The following is an 18,564-nucleotide window of genomic DNA, read 5'->3' on the forward strand; positions in this document are numbered from 1 at the left end:
GTAGTACCTGGCTGGGGTTACGGGTATCTTTAAATACGAGCAAATTAGAATACAAGAATGTAAATTTCAATTGGATTACGAGTATTGTATTACTCTGCAAGTAAAAGTTTTGTGAAGCATGGACATTTTTAGTGGACAAGTCGTGTAATGCTCATACGCCACCCACTTCAATTTCAAGTGATTTTAATCACATTTTGTCTATTGTTAGCTTCCCCTTCCCACCTTGATCAGAGTCTCAGACTCTTTCACTATACGAGCAGCACTCGTAGATGTATAATCTCGTTTGAGTAACCTTGGAACTGTTCTTTGTTGAGTTGTGACTATGTGTTCTTTCCCTAATTGTGATCTCTATTGTTCATCATAAAGAACTTTTGTAATGCGTTGTAAAATGAACAGTACTGTATAGTATTGTGACAATGTCCCTAAAGATGATTAAGAAAGGTAGTGGGAAGAAGAACCAGGTGATTACTATAGCAATAGAAAAAGAAATAAGGGCAAAGCATGAATAAAGTATGCAGGTGGCCGACCTGGCTATGCTGTACCACACGTGTTTCACACACACTTGTACACTGTAACATTATTTTCTTTTTCTTTTTGTATATCTCACTCTACCCCTCACTGTTAAGAGAACCTGTTTACACCTATCTTTTCACGACTTATTTTGTTTGAGCTTTTGTGACCTGTTGTACATAAACTTGCAATCTGTTGAAATAAAATTAGTTACGCTCACCTCTCCCCTCAGTTATAACCTAACGTCTCACTCTCACATTGGTTACCATCTGAGTGACCAGCTCTCTCACGCTTTCCATTCACTGTTGTGTCTCACTATTTGATGATGCCGCCCTCTAAACCCAGATTCTCCTACCAACGCCACTCCCATGAAACTAACGTCCTTCACCAGTATATAGACATTCGACTGTTTTCAGTGCAAAGAGGTCCAATTCCGCATCAAGGGTGTGACTTGCTCAAGCACCAAAGCAGACTTTGTTTTCATGGCGATTCCTAAGGACACTTCCCAGACATCACCTATTGGCTTTGCGAGTTAGGGAACACAACAATAGTGCACGGAGCCCTAAAAACATACCTCATGGAGCAGTACTCGCCATCCTTAGCCACCTGTATAGCCAGACTTTTAAAGCTCTCTCATCAACCATTGGCAGACCAAAAGGCTTCGCTCGCCCTCAGGGAAATGACCAGTGTCGCCCTCCCGCAATCTGCAGCAGACGGCTCTCGTCATAAGGTGAACCTACTTCGTGCGCCTTGGGTACGACATTTACTCAAACTTGTATGGCTGCCATATCAGATGTTGATATTTTATCCATGAAGAAGCTGATGACCAAAGTCGACACCCATATGGACAGCCACTTTACCACTTTAAAGATTTCCATTAACGCTGCGACTCCTAAGGAAGAGGACAACTATTCAATGTTGACCGAAGCCGACGTGAATGCAGTAAGACACAGACGCCTAACCCGTGCTGTGCTGGAGCTGTGACAAGGTGCCCACCACCCACAACTCCCCAAACAATGACCATTACAGTCACTTACTGACGCCCATCAGCCGCAGTTATACTACTACTACCACTCTGGATTCAGGGCTGCTGCGGAGAAATGTGTGAAAGGTTGTAACGTATAAGTAGGCCATCGCTTGTGGCGGTGGCCTTCCCTATCATTAATCTTTTCTTTTTTCTTGAAGCAGGTATGGGGGTGCGAGTTTTGGTAGACATAGGTGCTTGCCATTCTCTTCTACCAAGGCCACTATCCAGGACATGACATAGTCTGTCTAAGACTACCGACGTCTGCCTGGTAGCTGCCAAGGGATCTGTTATGCCTACAAACGGTTATGAAAACCTCACTTTATCCTTTGTAAGCACCAGATATAATTGGAAGTTTCTCATTGCTGATGTCACGTTGCCAGTCATTGGTGTGGATTTCCTTTTAGATTTCCACCTCCTGGTTGATGCAGCACACTGACGGTTAGTCAACGCAGACACGTGCTCACTGACACCTCTTGAACCTGCTCCCTCTGACCTAGCTCTCCATAACAGAGCATAGGAGGCATACGCCCACCTCATATCTTACCGTGAAGTTTTCTGAACAGATCTTCACCAAACGACCATGGTTCTCCCCAAACACAGTATTTATTAACATATGATGGTGGGGCCCCAGTGTTTGCCAGACTCGGGGGTCTGGCACAGGATTGTTAAGCAGTTGCTAAACAAACATTTGCTGAAATGAAAGAAAATGGCCTTTGCTAAAAGGCCTCAAGCACATCTTCGTCACCTTTACACTTTGTCCTGAAGAAAAATAGTTCTCTGAGTCCATTTGGGGATTAGAAGCGCCTGAACATGCAGACAGGACTGGATCCATACCCCCTCCCAAACATCATCGACGTGACCTCCTACTTACACAAAGTGAGGGTTTTCTCCAAGGGCTATTATCAGGTGCCCATGAACCCACATTCATCACCCCACTCGGAACATACACCTTCAATTACTCCTGTTTTGGCCTTCGTAATGCTGGGCCCACTTTCCAATGCCTCATGGAGGGCATCTTATGGACCCTCCCTTTTGTGTATGTTACGTGGATGATGTACTTGTGTTCTATTCCTCCAAAGAGGAACATCTCCGTCCCCTACACAACGGGCTTGACCACCTACAATGGCCTTATAGTCTGGTACGACAAGTGTACCTTTGGCACCAACCAAGTATCGTTCTTAGGGCACCTCATCACTCCTGAACTATACATCTCTGAGAAGGTAGCAGCCATTCAGAACTTCCTCACACCCTTAACAGTCAAAGAACTTCAAAGAACTGCAAGAATTATTTGGCATGATCAGCTAATAAAATTGTTTCCTTCCAAACCTTGCCAGCACTCTTATGGCTCCCTCAAGGACAAACCAAAAGACCTGATGTGGAGTCCCCTTCAAGAAGTGGATTCTGGAACGCAAATAATGCTCTATCAACCGCTACTGCTCTCATTTTTCCTGTACCACATGTATCTCTCCTTCTCTTCACCGATGCCAGCGACATCACTATGGGTGCAATACTCAACCAGGTGGTCTTAGAAGGTACACCCTTTGTCATTCGCATGGAGTACATGCCTCTGGTATACACCTTCACTCAACAGTCAACGCTGACATCTCTCCGCCATGGCCGAGTACAATTTTACCCTGCAATACGTCCCTGAGAATATTAATCCTGTTGCTGATGCCCTGTAAATAAGCAAATAGGCTGCCATTCCCCTAAGATTGGATTACAACCCCTTGGCAAAAGCCCATTAAGAAAATCCAGAGTACCCAACATGTAGGACATCCTGCAAATCCCTTCAGTGGGAAGACGTCGGCCCTGGCGACTCCAACACCACCCTTCTCTGTGACATCATTACAAGTAGACAACGACCATGGATACCTGGTCCCATGTGCCGACAGGTATTTGATTTCATTCATGGCTTTTCACATCCCTACTGCACAGTTACTGAAAAGAAAGTTCATTTGGCATGTCATTAATGAGGATGCTAAGGATTGGGTTCACACCTGAACTTCATGCTTTACTTCAAAAGTACATCGACACACGAATTCAGGCGTGGCACCTTTCCTCAACCTCAGCGTTGTTTTACTGAAATTCACGTCAACGTAGTGGGTCCCGTACCTACATCACAAGAGTATCGTTACCTGTTTGTCGTCATTGATAGCTCCACTCGTTGGCCTGAAGATTTTCCATTGGAAACTGCAACGTCCACCTCATGTACATCTGCCTTACTCTCAGGGTGGATAGTGAGATTTGGTATCCGTGAGCGTATTGCTTTTGACAGGGGTACCACTTTCACCTCTCAATTGTGGAAATCATTAGCAAATCTCCTGGGAATCACCGTACATCAGACAACTGCCTATTACCCTGCTGCCAATGGATGTTTGAAAGTTTTTATCACAGCCTCAAAACAGCTTTGATGTCCCACTCCAAGGATTGCAAGGACTCCAACTGGTTTACCCAGCTTCCCTGAGTCCTCCTGGGACTAAGAACCACTCCTAAAGACGCCCTTGATGTCTCAGCAGCTGAAATGGTGTATGGCGATCTGTTAGTCGTCCCTGATTATATTTTTTGTCTGCAACCTGCTCCAACAATCTTCCACGCCAATATCATATTGTGAAAAAATTTTCTTCCTGCTGCCAAACTTACAAGCCTCCAGCTAAGCAACACTCATTGACAGATTTTCACTCTGCAACGTATGTTTTCTGGCACAACGACACTAGTAACCCACCACTAACGTCCCCTTACACGGGCCCTTCCCGTGGCGAAGAAGACTGGGTCTCCACTGATCGCCGAAAACTTGCGTATTACCTGTAAGATGACCTGCTTACAGTATGCCTATCAACAGCAGAGTGACTCATTTCACATGCATGTATTTTTTAGGAGAGGGGAGCCATTTACCACATGTGTTTGATACACTCTCGAACATTGCAACGTTATTTATTTTATTATAGTTTGTCTTACTCTATACCTCACTTTTAACCTGTTGAAGACTGTCTTTTCATGAATTATTTTGTTTGAATCATTGTGACCTTGTTCTGAATCTATTGTATATAAACTCGCTATTTGTTGACCTATAGTTAGTGGCATTCACCTCTTCTCTCAGTTACAAACTAACGGCTCACTGTCACAGAACTCTGCAATCATACAACATCCGTGATTTGTACAATTTTAAAGAAAAATTATATCAAATCAACCGATGTTGCTAAAGGCAAACTGACAAGGATATAATAGCGCCCATATTATCTTTATTATGTTAGAAAGTTGCTGATTACCTGCATTGATAAAAGCAGTTAGTAAGTGATACGATTACTGAAAACATTGTGAAAAAGAAAAGATATTGTATGTTGACATTTTGAAAAACAAGCTATGTACATTAGCAAAAAAGTAAGAGGAAACAGCCAAAGGGAACCTGGAGTATTTTGAGAATTTTAAGAGAAAAATTAGCATCCATAGCATTGTGTGATACTGTGAGGCTGCGAGGGATTTCGAGCCGGCAGAAGCATTCTTTTACCGTTATAAATGTTTGTGGAGTCTGTGTTATATACCTCTATAAGATTTTAATTGCGATGAGACTGGTCTTTTATTTGTAAGAAGATGCCTAAGAGGATCCTCATTACAGCAGAAGAAAAGCAATGCACTACCACAAGCCCATGAAAGACCGTCTAACCCTGCTTTTTTGTGTGGTAAAGGCAGCGGGGATTGCAAAATTCATGATGGATTGATTTATTTGGTGTTTTCTGGCAACAGAATCCATGAACCTCCAACAAATGCAAGGTGCAAAAGAAGCAAGTGAATGTCACATGGAGATCAAACAACAAGGCTTGGGGGACCTACATTTTATTTGGGGAGAAAAACCTATCACTTCATGCATTAATATACTGCATTCAAGATAAAGTTTTCATGTCATATTCATATCACAGCATACCTTTAAGATATGTATGTAATGTGCATGATGCAAAGCCAAAGAAGAATTTCATATTTCAAGATTAATAGGGTACTTTATCAGTGTGACTCGAAGCAATTATGAGTTAAAGAACTTTTATAGTATGATAAATGAAGCCGAAGAAATACTTTCCATTATTTTCTTTTAGTCGCAGGTAGGAGTAAGGTTAATAGGGTTCTTTTAATTTTGAAGGAAGATTGGAAGCAATGCATCATATAATACAGAAGATTTTAGGTTCCATGAAGGTGATGAATGCAAGAGTTGATGGGAGAAGTACAAGAGGAAGGCCAAGGTTTGGGTGGATGGATGGAGTGAAGGAAGCTCTGGGTGATAGGAGGATAGATGTGAGAGAGGCAAGAGAGCGTGCTAGAAATAGGAATGAATGGCGAGCAATTGTGACGCAGTTCCGGTAGGCCCTGCTGCTGCCTCCGATGCCTTAGATGACCGCGGAGGTAGTAGCAGTAGGTTTGGGAGAAGTACAAGAGGAAGGCCAAGGTTTGGGTGGATGGATGGAGTGAAGGAAGCTCTGGGTGATAGGAGGATAGATGTGAGAGAGGCAAGAGAGCATGTTAGAAATAGGAATGAATGGCGAGCGATTGTGACGCAGTTCCGGTAGGCCCTGCTGCTGCCTCCAATGCCTTAGATGACCGCGGAGGTAGCAGCAGTAGGGGATTCAGCATTATGAAGCTTCATCTGTGGTGGATAATGTGGGAGGGTGGGCTGTGGCACCCTAGCAGTACCAGCTGAACTCGGTTGAGTCCCTTGTTAAGCTGGAGGAACGTAGTGAGTAGAGGTCCCCTTTTTGTTTTTGTTTCATTTGTTGATGTCGGCTACCCCCCAAAATTGGGGGAAGTGCCTTGGTATATGTATGTATGTATGTATGACAAACATTGAAGTTTGCAGTAGCGACCAAAGGAATAACGAGTGTAAGCAGGACTCGAAACCCAGTCTGGCAATCACCAGGCGAGGATGCTACCACCAGGCCACCAAAACCCTTTAGCATGATAAAAATATCTGAAACCTCTCATGATCTCCAATATTACTCCGTACAGTTCTTATATACATTAGAACCAACTAGTATTACAAATTAAAGATTTCCTTAAGAATTTCTATTCCCCAAGGGTAATTATTGTCTGGGAAAAGATCTGGCCGTGATTTTAGCCTTTTTGAAGTATCTGCATATAGTGGTGCAGACAGTGATTTTAGACTTCTCGAAATATGCAGGAGTCCGGCAAAGGCTGGTAATGAAAAAACAGATACGGCTGATAAATTAGCCATAAATTTACAAACTCAACAGTAAACTCCCCGGTAAGGACTATGAAACCTCAATGAAGCATTAATGATAAGGTAACAAAATGGCAAAGTATCTAGAACAATGAATCAGCAAATATTAAATTGAAACAGATAGAACGAATTGTCTCACCAAAACGATAAAAGACCAGAAGTAATTTTAACAAGCTTGCGATCGGTCATACAAGATTTACCCATAGATCTTTACCGTGTACATCTCTCGAAACAGTTCCAAAGTGCAGTGAGTGCGGCACTATTTTAGCGATATAACATATATTTTTTGAATCTATAGTTTTTAAAAGATGTAGAGATTTATGTTTTGATCTGAACGTTAATGGACATTTTATGATTCTGTGAGTATTTTAATTTTTAAGATTTTAATGTTCGTAAGAAACATAGGTAAAATAGTTAAAACTTAAATATTTAGTTAATATAGGTTTTAATATCTATTTTTTTTCTTTTTTTTTGGCAATCATATTTAGCACGTGTTTTTATCGCTTCCGAATTTATTCTGTCTAGTTCTGGTAGTGTCATGTCGGGCTCATTGGGCTAATAAATCTCCACCCACTAATAAATACTGGTTTAAGCGCCCCTTTAGGAAGTCATACTTTAATTTATTCTAATGATAACAAATGTTAATATACCAACTATACTAAGAGCCTCACAGTTGTATATGATAATAATAATAATAATAATAATGAATAATTATAATAATAAATAACACCAACAACAACAACAACAACAACAACAACAACAACAACAACAACAATAATAATAATAATAATAATAATAATAATAATAATAATAATAATAATAGACATTACTAAACGCTGATGGTGTTCAGTATTAACCACCAGAGATTTTCTGGATGCTGTCCTCTTGTCTAATTCCTTTCTTTGCAAAACTGTCTACCGTGACTAAAAGCGCATTAGTGGTTCCCTTCCTCCGAGACAGCACTGACAAAAACCTTCGTTTGATCAGGCTTTCAGGGCCAATTGCTCCTCTATTCATTCACATATGACATTCTCCTGAGACGAGTTTCCCTCGCAGAGGCTTATCCGCTTCTTACAACTTAGTTATTCGATAAGGCATCTTATTTACGTATTTCGGGAAGTATAACACGGATACACAATTAAACAAAACAGGTGAATATGATACATTTCTTAAAGGTATTTTTTAATGTAGTCGGTGTAGTTAATGCTTCAGTACCAGCCTCTTTGAAGTGTGGTTATTTTACCGTAAAATATGTAATGTAAGAAAGTTCACAAGACCCATATCTGTGGAGGTCGAATACAGTGTTGTCAGATATGGGAATTTAACCCTAGATTCGGGGATTTTGGGTGTCTGATGGGATATTCTGTACACATTTCTATGAAGAAGAAACGAAGATGAGTAAACCTTTATGTTATTGCAATTAGTTTGCTTGCACTTATGTGAAGTATAGTGAGTAATTTCTATATTAGTAAAGCCTACAGTATCAGAAGAAAATATTATTGGGGAAATGGGGATTTTTGGGTTGTTTGGGGGGATTTTTTTCATGAGTTTTGGGGATTTTCTGACTAACCCATCTGGCAACACTGGGCGAATGTCTAAGAGGACCGAGAGGAGAGAAGAGAAGAGGCAATCAATAAAAACGGGTTAAACAAGAGTGTATACCAGAAGTGAAAATTTTCGATGAATCCCATATACTTATTGTGATACATGTAGTGTTTTAATGGAATCTATTGATATTCACGCAGAGTTTTGATTCTATAATTGTTTGTTATGAAAATAAGACCTATCAACACTGAAATTTGTTTCCTGGATGCCTTAACTTTACCATGCTGTGTAGAATATATATCTGAAATGCTTCAAGGGTGACAGTATAAGATTTGTATTCTTTCCCATAACTATCGTATCATGTTCCTTTAAATGGGTAACTTTTCTTTCTTTCGCTATTTTTGCACCGTTAAGCGACTAAAGTATCCAAATAAAGGGTAACCCAGAAAACAGTCAGACTGTTTTCTTAACATTCAGCATTGGTTTTCGTACTCATCATAGAATGCTTTTGCACTGGTCAATAATGTTAATATCATCTTCAACATAAATTTAACTAATATCCTATCATAATGTAGAGCAGATCATTTAAAAATCTACGCAGTGATTTTAAATAAAACTGTGAGTTATTGACTTGCAGAACTATGGAATGGCAAAAACATTGCTTGACTTACCCTATATTTGTCTGGCAATAGTGAAGGATGGACATCAATCAAAGCTTCCAGAACGTCTGGACTCCTAACCCGTCCTTGAGTCCATAGAACCACGTCCTCGGGATCCTTGCCGTAAGTGCCCTTCATTATCTTGAGGTCAGCGTCTCTCCCCTCAAGAGCTTTCTTCAGGAGGACCTGAAGTTCCGTGTGCTCTGAGAGAATGTGAAAGTGGAGCTTTATGCAAGCCCCTTCTTCTGGGTCACCATCGATGATGTTGGTCCCCTTGTCTTCATAACAGGTCAAGCCTCCACTTACACAAGGGTCACTAGAATTCTCGGCATCTATGAGGTCAAAGGTCAGCTGGTTCTTCATTATCACTGGTGAAATGAGGTCAGCCCACTGCTGTTCATGCCAAGTGGCTGACCTTCTGGATCCAGTAGGTGGGCTAACACTTCCACTCCTCACTTCGGCCATAATACCTTTTGGAAAATAAATCAGTACTTTGAATACAACTAGACGTGTTTTAAATAACCATCCAAATATTTGTGTAGATTAAAATTGAATATAATGAAATATCAAAATCAAAACAATTCTTTATATTACAAGTATACTGTATATATAACAGGATCCACACATGAATATTATGTATAAAAGAATACATTGAAATAAATATGCCCAAAATTAAATCATCTTACAGAGAATCCTAAGAAGATAAAAACTAAGAAAGATAAAATTAATACTCTAACAGACTTAATGTCTTTCTTCTCAAGCTTTACTGGCAATATAACGTGGTAAGTATTTTATATTTCCTCCCATTCAAAGGAACTACCATCAAACCTGATCAGTTCCAAAAAAGTGTCAAGGTTTGGGACAGATCCAACAGAAGTTCCGAGTGCATAGTGTTCATGATGTATGGTATGGATTGTAGGAAAATAGATAATGATATTGAGTAAAAAGTAGAGGGAGAATGCAGTAGGAACATATTCACTGGTTTGAAATACAGTTAAAGCTGAACAATAGTTGTATAGACTAGTTTAGTGAAAGTGCTAAGGTGATAGAAAAGGAGAGTGTAGAATGGCTTAAGTTGCCTTCACACAAGCTTCTTTTCATGCCCGGAAAAAATAAGGCATGTCTGCTCCTGTCTTCCCAGGAGCGGCTTTATTCCTGATGGGCTGCCCTGCCAAGCAAAAAATCTGATTTGTATTGTAGGCCTAATGCATCAGAAATGTAGTTAGTTTCGTATGGCAACGCATTTCGATGAAATGTAAAATGCATTCACCGGGAAACAATAAACTGAAAATACAGTACATTTACTACAATACAATAAAATGCGATTACAACACGAAGTTACACCATACTAGGCCTATTGCATAGTATTGTATCTGGTATGTAATAAATAGTGGTCCTATTGCACCATATTATAGTGGATGTACATTGCATTGTATCTTATGACAATGAACTCACTTGCTAGCTTTGGTAGAATTTTGTCAAAAAACGCCATCACTTGAGATAGTCATTTTACTACATTCTAACAAAATAACAAAAGAACATTTCATATTTTCATTACATAAAAATTCATGTCAGACTGAAAGAAGAGATTAACACTCTATTACTACTTCTATCGAACCACAACTGATGCAAAGGAAGAAAAACTGTTTGCCTGAACAGCTCCATTATCTATTCACTATTCTAGACTACTCAGCCCTACACAATGTAGCTATAGCGATTGAGTGGTAGGCATATTTTTTTCCGCTCGGGAATTTTGTTGCATCGTGTGAAGGATTTCAATAAACTGGATTGATTTTTATGCTACATGTTTTTCTAATAAGGGTAAAAACTTCTAGCATGAACAGAAGTGAAACTGTAGGAATGTGAGGACTTGTTTTGTGTAAGAGTTAGGTGACAATAAGATTTTGTGTACTGATACTGTACCACCTGTGTTTCATACACTCTTGTACACTGTAAGATTATTGTTTTTTTTTATCTCACGCTCTACTCAGCACTGATAAATACAAAACTAGTTTAAGCTAGGTATCACATAATTTATACTGATTCAATATTCTGTCTTTCTTGCTCTCAACTGTCTGTATATAAGCTCATTGTCTTGTTGAATAAAACTCATTTGTATTCATCTCGTCTCTCTCTCTTACTACCTAACAGCAATTGGTGAACAGAACTCCCAGCCTTCTGATAAGCATTTATCCTACCTCTCTATTAGTACCTAAAAGCCACCTTGCACAATTGATGACTAACAGAGAACCAATTCCCTCCTGCCTGTCCCCTCACTGCTGTGCCCTACTGTTTTACATTGCCACCCACTGACTCTGCCTTTTCTATCTATGCCACATCCATGAAACTGCTATCCTTCACCAGGACAGAGGCATTCACCTGGTTTCAGTGCACCGAGGGCATGAATCACTAAAGCATCAAAGCAGGTTATGTCCTCGTGGTGATCCCCGAGGGCACTTTCCTCTTAATCTCGAATTGGGGATGCACCAATAGCGTACGTCGTCTTCAAAACATACCTCCTGGAGTAGAACTTACCATCGCCAGCCGCCCGTATAGCTAAGTTTTTTTTCAGCTCTCTCAACAAACATTGGGGATGCCAAAAGGCTTCGCTTGCCCTCAGGGGAATCACTAATATTGCTTGCCCTCAGGGAAATGACCAGTATCGCTTGCCTCCTCGGGAGGTGAACCTACTTTGTGCCCTTTGAGTATGAAGCCTACCCAAACCTGTATACACCACCATCCCTGATGTCAATATTTTGCCCATAAAGAACCGGATGACCAAAGTCGACACCCTTATGGGCAGCCATTTGACCACCTTAAAAAACTCCAATAGCTCCTCCATTCCTGACGAAGAGGACAACTATTCAACACTGACCGAAGCTGACATGAATGCGGTAGTACACAGACGCCTACCCGGCGATGTTCCGGAAGGGGCAAAGAAACCGTCCACCACCAACATTTGCCGCCCCTCGCTTATGTCCCCAACCAACGACTTCTACAGCCACTTACTGACACCCATCAGCTGTAGTTATAATACTACCATTCCAGATTTGGGGCTGCTACTGTAACTCTATCTATTACAATTTACCAAAAGTGTAACTTAAGAAATTACAAAACATAATAAACAGAGGAACAAGACTGATAAAAGGTGTCCCACATAGAGAAAGGATCACCCCTATACTAATCGATTTACACTGGCTGCCGATTAAAGCGAGAATTGAATTTAAAATATGTATAATAACCCACCAAATTATCAGAACTAGGCGTCCAAAATACTTAACAGAATTGCTACATATTGCACAGCCAATAAATCGTGTCGACACGAGAATAGTTACAGATGGCTTCAAACTATTGCAACCTAGATATATGTCTACTGTAGGCTCCAGAGCCTTTAAGTATGCGGCCCAGAGACTATATAATAAGCTCCCACGAAACATTCGAATGATTGAAGACATTAAGGCTTTCAAGAGGAAAATGAAGATTTCTTATTTCATGAGTCTTTTGACAGTGAGTATTTACCAATAAATGAACAATACGCCATATGAAACGTTAAATACTCAGAACGAACAAGATAAAACGACTGTGGAGGTCCTGTAGAGAGTGGGGTTCCCCTGCTGTATGGGACCAGAAAAGCCTCCATCAAAGTAAAGTAAGTAAAGTAAAGGATGATAAACATTACCTACTCTCTCTCTCTCTCTCTTTCTCTCTCTCTCTCTCTCTCTCTCTCTCTCTCTCTCTCTCTCTCTCTCTCTCTGCACTCAACTTTAGGGAAACAACTCTTTGGTTGAATGAATTATAATAACGATAACGGCAGCAGCAGTACCAAGAAAATATTTTTATAACAAATAAAACGGCATAGGCCCTTTTAAAAGGAAAATTAGGAGGATCGTTCCTGTCTGTTTTAGAATGCACATAAAACGTTGGGTATGTCCATGTGGAGCGGAGATGATAGGGAAGAGGTTAGAGAGGAAGTATAGGAAGAGAGGGAATAGAGAAAGGTTAAATAAAAACAATGAAGCTTCATGCGAAACAATAATATGAGATGAGAGAAGGCTTTATCAAAATGAAAAGAGTAAGGTGAAGAAGATTGTCGTGCAATGAAAATGAAAGTGAAAAGGAACAGGCACTGACTGTCTGTAATTAGAATAATATACAGGGGTAACGATGGTACTGGAACGTTTAATGCGAAATCAATGATACGGATAGAGAGACGAAAAATAAAGCTAAAAAAAAAAGGGGGGGAATACAAAATGTGTCAGTTAACCTTAAAAACAGATACAAAGATAAAGCTTCAGATGATGTGAAGGATCACGAAGATAAATCCTGATTAGAATATGCACTACAACGACCAATAAACGGTATCCTACATAACCTTTGGAACGGGGATCGCGAGCAGGAAGATTAAGCGTAATTACGACTCCTTTTATGACGTACGTAAATCAGCGCCCTTCGATAAACTTGCGGAACCAAAAACTAGTCTTTTCTTTCCTCTTCTTGTATAGGTTAATACGGTTTGCAATTCTCAGATAAAGTTCAGGTTATTGTTGTAGGGAATATAGATGCAATAAAGAAAGAATGACTGCCAGTACTATAGGAAAGCATTGTTTTATATATATATATATATATATATATATATATATATATATATATATACACGTATACACACACACATATATATATATATGTATATATATATATATATATATATATATATATATATATATATATATATATGTGTGTGTGTGTGTGTGTGTATGTATGTGTATGTATATATATATATATATATATATATATTTATATATATGTGTGTGTGTGTTTGTGTATACGTGTATATATATATGTGTATATATATAAATATATATATATATATACATATATATATATATATATATATATACATATATATATATATGTATAAACATTTTGGAGTAGGGAGACGCGTTCTGTTTTTTCATTCATTTATTTGCGCCGACGTTTCGTATCACCTTGATACATTTTCCAGGCTGAAACGATTACAAATCAATTGTGTATAAGTAAAAAGATACACACAACGTTTACCAACACCAAAATTAAAAAGCTTTTTAATAAATTAAGAATAAAAACAGAGTAAAAACAGAAACACAGAACAACAGTGAAAGGGCTTGGAGCGAATATAGAGAAACAAATTAATTCAATAATAATTATAATAATAATAATAGAAAAATATATAATAATAATGATAATAATAATAATAATAGTAATAGAACGAACAAGACACCTACCCACAGCGGTAGCGTAAGGAGAACTGACATGAAAAATTGTTATGGAAGGGAGTGTAAACAAAACAACAGGTAATTAGGCAATAAACAATTGGGTGGAAGACGACTGGTGGTTAAGAGACGGTACAGTTAGCTTAATCATTATTGATTCAAGGGTGGTTAGTTCATCTATATGTCGGGTTCTTCCTATTATATTAAAATGACTGGTATCTATGTGTGTTTTGCAACTTTTACTGTGATTTCTTATGTTTGATTGTTCTGGATTTGATAGTCGACAACCCGTTCTATAGCTAATTCCCCGATGAGAGGAAACTCGGACTTTTAGCAGCCTCCTGGTGCAACCGATGTAAGTGCCGAGATCACATCTGGGACAATTATACTTATAAACGACACCGGAGGCAAACAGGGGGCTGATCTTATCCTTGACTTGGAAGAGTGAGCCGATGGTTCGGGGGTTTATGGGAATTAGTTTTAAATTAAGGGCAGGCAATTGTTCACTGAATAGGTTAATGCATTTTTTCCTAAATTTATTATTATGGAGAAAGGGAAATCTAGCAAACATACGGAGCTTGGGGACATTGTGGACTATTGGGGTTGGATTGAATTTCAGATTAAGTAGCTTATTAAGGGATCTATGAAAAATTGCCCACCTAATTTCCGCCCACTCTTTTATAGACGCTACATAGATGACACTTTCGCATTGTTCAGATGTAATTACCATGTTGATACCTTTCTTGAGTTTTTAAACAACCAACACCATAACATTAGATTTACGGTTGAAACAGAGACACAGAATTCACTTCCGTTCCTTGATGTGAGGATATCCAAGGACGAGTCTGGCTTTCATACTGGTATTTATAGAAATAGCACCTTTACTGGCCTGGGGACCAATTTTTATAGCTCATGTTTTTTTAACTTTAAACTGAATTCCGTGTCAACTCTCCTCCATAGAGCCATTAATCTGACATCAAGCTGGTCTACCTTTCATACTGAAGTGACTTTCCTTGCTGATTACTTTAAGGATAATTATTTCCCTCCAGCAATTTTTCATAGATCCCTTAATAAGCTACTTAATCTGAAATTCAATCCAACCCCAATAGTCCACAATGTCCCCAAGCTCCGTATGTTTGCTAGATTTCCCTTTCTCCATAATAATAAATTTAGGAAAAAATGCATTAACCTATTCAGTGAACAATTGCCTGCCCTTAATTTAAAACTAATTCCCATAAACCCCCGAACCATCGGCTCACTCTTCCAAGTCAAGGATAAGATCAGCCCCCTGTTTGCCTCCGGTGTCGTTTATAAGTATAATTGTCCCAGATGTGATCTCGGCACTTACATCGGTTGCACCAGGAGGCTGCTAAAAGTCCGAGTTTCCTCTCATCGGGGAATAAGCTATAGAACGGGTTGTCGACTATCAAATCCAGAACAATCAAACATAAGAAATCACAGTAAAAGTTGCAAAACACACATAGATACCAGTCATTTTAATATAATAGGAAGAACCCGACATATAGATGAACTAACCACCCTTGAATCAATAATGATTAAGCTAACTGTACCGTCTCTTAACCACCAGTCGTCTTCCACCCAATTGTTTATTGCCTAATTACCTGTTGTTTTGTTTACACTCCCTTCCATAACAATTTTTCATGTCAGTTCTCCTTACGCTACCGCTGTGGGTAGGTGTCTTGTTCGTTCTATTACTATTATTATTATTATTATCATTATTATTATATATTTTTCTATTATTATTATTATAATTATTATTGAATTAATTTGTTTCTCTATATTCGCTCCAAGCCCTTTCACTGTTGTTCTGTGTTTCTGTTTTTACTCTGTTTTTATTCTTAATTTATTAAAAAGCTTTTTAATTTTGGTGTTGGTAAACGTTGTGTGTATCTTTTTACTTATACACAATTGATTTGTAATCGTTTCAGCCTGGAAAATGTATCAAGGTGATACGAAACGTCGGCGCAAATAAATGAATGAAAAAACAGAACGCGTCTCCCTACTCCAAAATGTTTATGCTTGAGTAATTGCTCCTGTCTCCATACTTATATATGTATATATATATATATATATATATATATATATATATATATATATATATATATATATATATATATATATATTCATATAATGTGCCTGTGTGTTTTTTACGGTCAGCTATATCAAAATGTAGATTATGTAAATTTTACTTCAATGTTTTATTCCATTATCAATTGATTTAGCATGGAAAATAGCAAAACAGTAACACCGAAAAAATTATAATAGCCAGCAAACAAAACAATAACTATATCAAAAATTAATCAAAATATTTACAAATACTTACAAGATTCAAAAAGTACTCATAGTCCACCTATTGATAGAAATTTTCAAAAATTTGTAAAGAAAATAAATAAATGGAGGCCAGAGATTTATGCCAATATGATGTGCGACTTAGATGATAAGCAGCATTACAGCTTCTGATGATATTCGATCTCCAAGTTTTTCTTGTTTGCTTCTAGAATCAGCAGTTGCATAAAGTGGAAGAATTAGCAGAGCGGATACAGATGTCACAGAAAATGTCTTCAAATGAACTCAGTGATGGAAGAAACAAGTCTCCACTTCACAGAAAATGTCTTCAAATGAACTCAGTGATGGAAGAAACAAGTCTCCACTTCACAGAAATGTCTTCAAATGAACTCAGTGATGGAAGAAACAAGTCTCCACTTCACAGAAATGTCTTCAAATGAACTCAGTGATGGAAGAAACATGTCTCCACTTCACAGAAATGTCTTCAAATGAACTCAATGATGGAAGAAACAAGTCTCCACTTCACAGAAATGTCTTCAAATGAACTCAGTGATGGAAGAAACAAGTCTCGCCTTCGAAGACCCGTTTGACATCTTTAAATACACCGAACCTGTTTTCTATATGATCCGCAAAAGTCCCAGAGGGATTCTATGTCACAGAATAAGCACGTCTAGCGAATTCGAGATATTACCAGAATCTCTGATTCTAAAATACAACTATATCTTTGATTTACAAATCATGAGAACGTTTTTATTTGAAAATTATCATTTAATATTTGAAAATAAACCTATTTTTTTACAGTCCATACAACATAATATGAATAAATTCAATCTAGATATAAAAAATTCCCTTGCCTAGAAAAATATTGGGGATTGTAACCAACCATTTTACACAAATACAAACAAGTTATTGTATCATACAGGATTAAAAACTCAATTGTTTCATTACAAAAAATAAAATGTAACTTTATATTTCAAATTTAAAGTGAAAATTCTAAATTTACAGTTGATAAACATTAAAAAAAAAATCATTATAAAGAAAACCCAAAAGCATCTTCTACTCAACAGTTACCAACATTCCCAAATAATTTTTAACCCATGCCTCTTTTCGGCCAGGGTCTAACACCAAATAATTCATCAAATCCAGGCACGGACTTCAGTGGGCCTTTCAGATAAGTCTGATTGGACAAGCACAATAAAAATAAGTCACATCCTGCCAAAGTTTTATTAACTCTAAAATGATCAGTCATAGGTTATCCATGAACGAGACTGAGAACATCAACTTCGTGATTTTTTGGGAATAACAACCTGAACCGAATTATGGTTAGGCTTCTGATCACAACAACCATTGCATAACAAACTACCAGATATTTCTGACACATGGCTGAAATCAGTAAAATCAATATGAAACCGATTAAACAAAAATGTCTCAGACAACTTAACATCATCACCAGCAGACATCATTATTAAGCAGGGTGTCTTCAAAAGACTGGTTATTAAAATTCTCATAAAGAAATTCATCAGAAACTAACTTGTTTTCTTCAGTCCAGATAGAAGAATTGTCAGAAGACATGATATCACAAACCAAAATGACTTCTCGAGACACGATGGTGGAACAGATGACAGCAGAAACATTAGCAAGAACCAACATATCATTACCAGACGTGTTGGCAACATGAACTAATATGTCATCACGAATTAGGTCAGTAGAACAATCATTAGTGGATACAAAACCACAAACCAAACATCTTTTCACAAGGCCAGTTCGTAGAACAATCAATGGTGAAGACATTAATACAAATCAATACATTATCAGAAATGTAGGTAGAGCTCTGTGTCTCCTGGTGAGTGGCAGCACATTAAGGAAACAGAGTAGATAAATCAAGACAGAAACTCCAACTCCTGATAAAAATTCGGTTCTTTAACCACCTTTGGTTGGATATCAACTTTCTCATCTACCAAGTCATTACCAAGCAAAAATTGAACGTCATTTCTAGGCAACTCAGAAACCACACAAACAGCAACAAGCCTTGAAATCCTGTCAGAA

General features: G+C 38.3%; 1 protein-coding gene across 1 annotated transcript in view; it reads right to left on the reverse strand.

Annotated features, from left to right (window-relative positions):
* The window catches only part of LOC137620081 (uncharacterized), a 489,014-nt gene that overhangs the window by 33,212 nt on the left and 437,238 nt on the right, over window positions 1-18,564 (reverse strand). Inside the window, exon 16 of the mRNA XM_068350356.1 lies at window positions 8,975-9,432. Within this exon, the coding sequence (XP_068206457.1) occupies window positions 8,975-9,432 (458 nt within the window). The remainder of the gene's footprint in view (window positions 1-8,974; window positions 9,433-18,564) is intronic.

Source organism: Palaemon carinicauda, chromosome 26 (genome assembly GCF_036898095.1).
Source record: "Palaemon carinicauda isolate YSFRI2023 chromosome 26, ASM3689809v2, whole genome shotgun sequence".
NCBI classification, from domain to species: domain Eukaryota; kingdom Metazoa; phylum Arthropoda; class Malacostraca; order Decapoda; family Palaemonidae; genus Palaemon; species Palaemon carinicauda.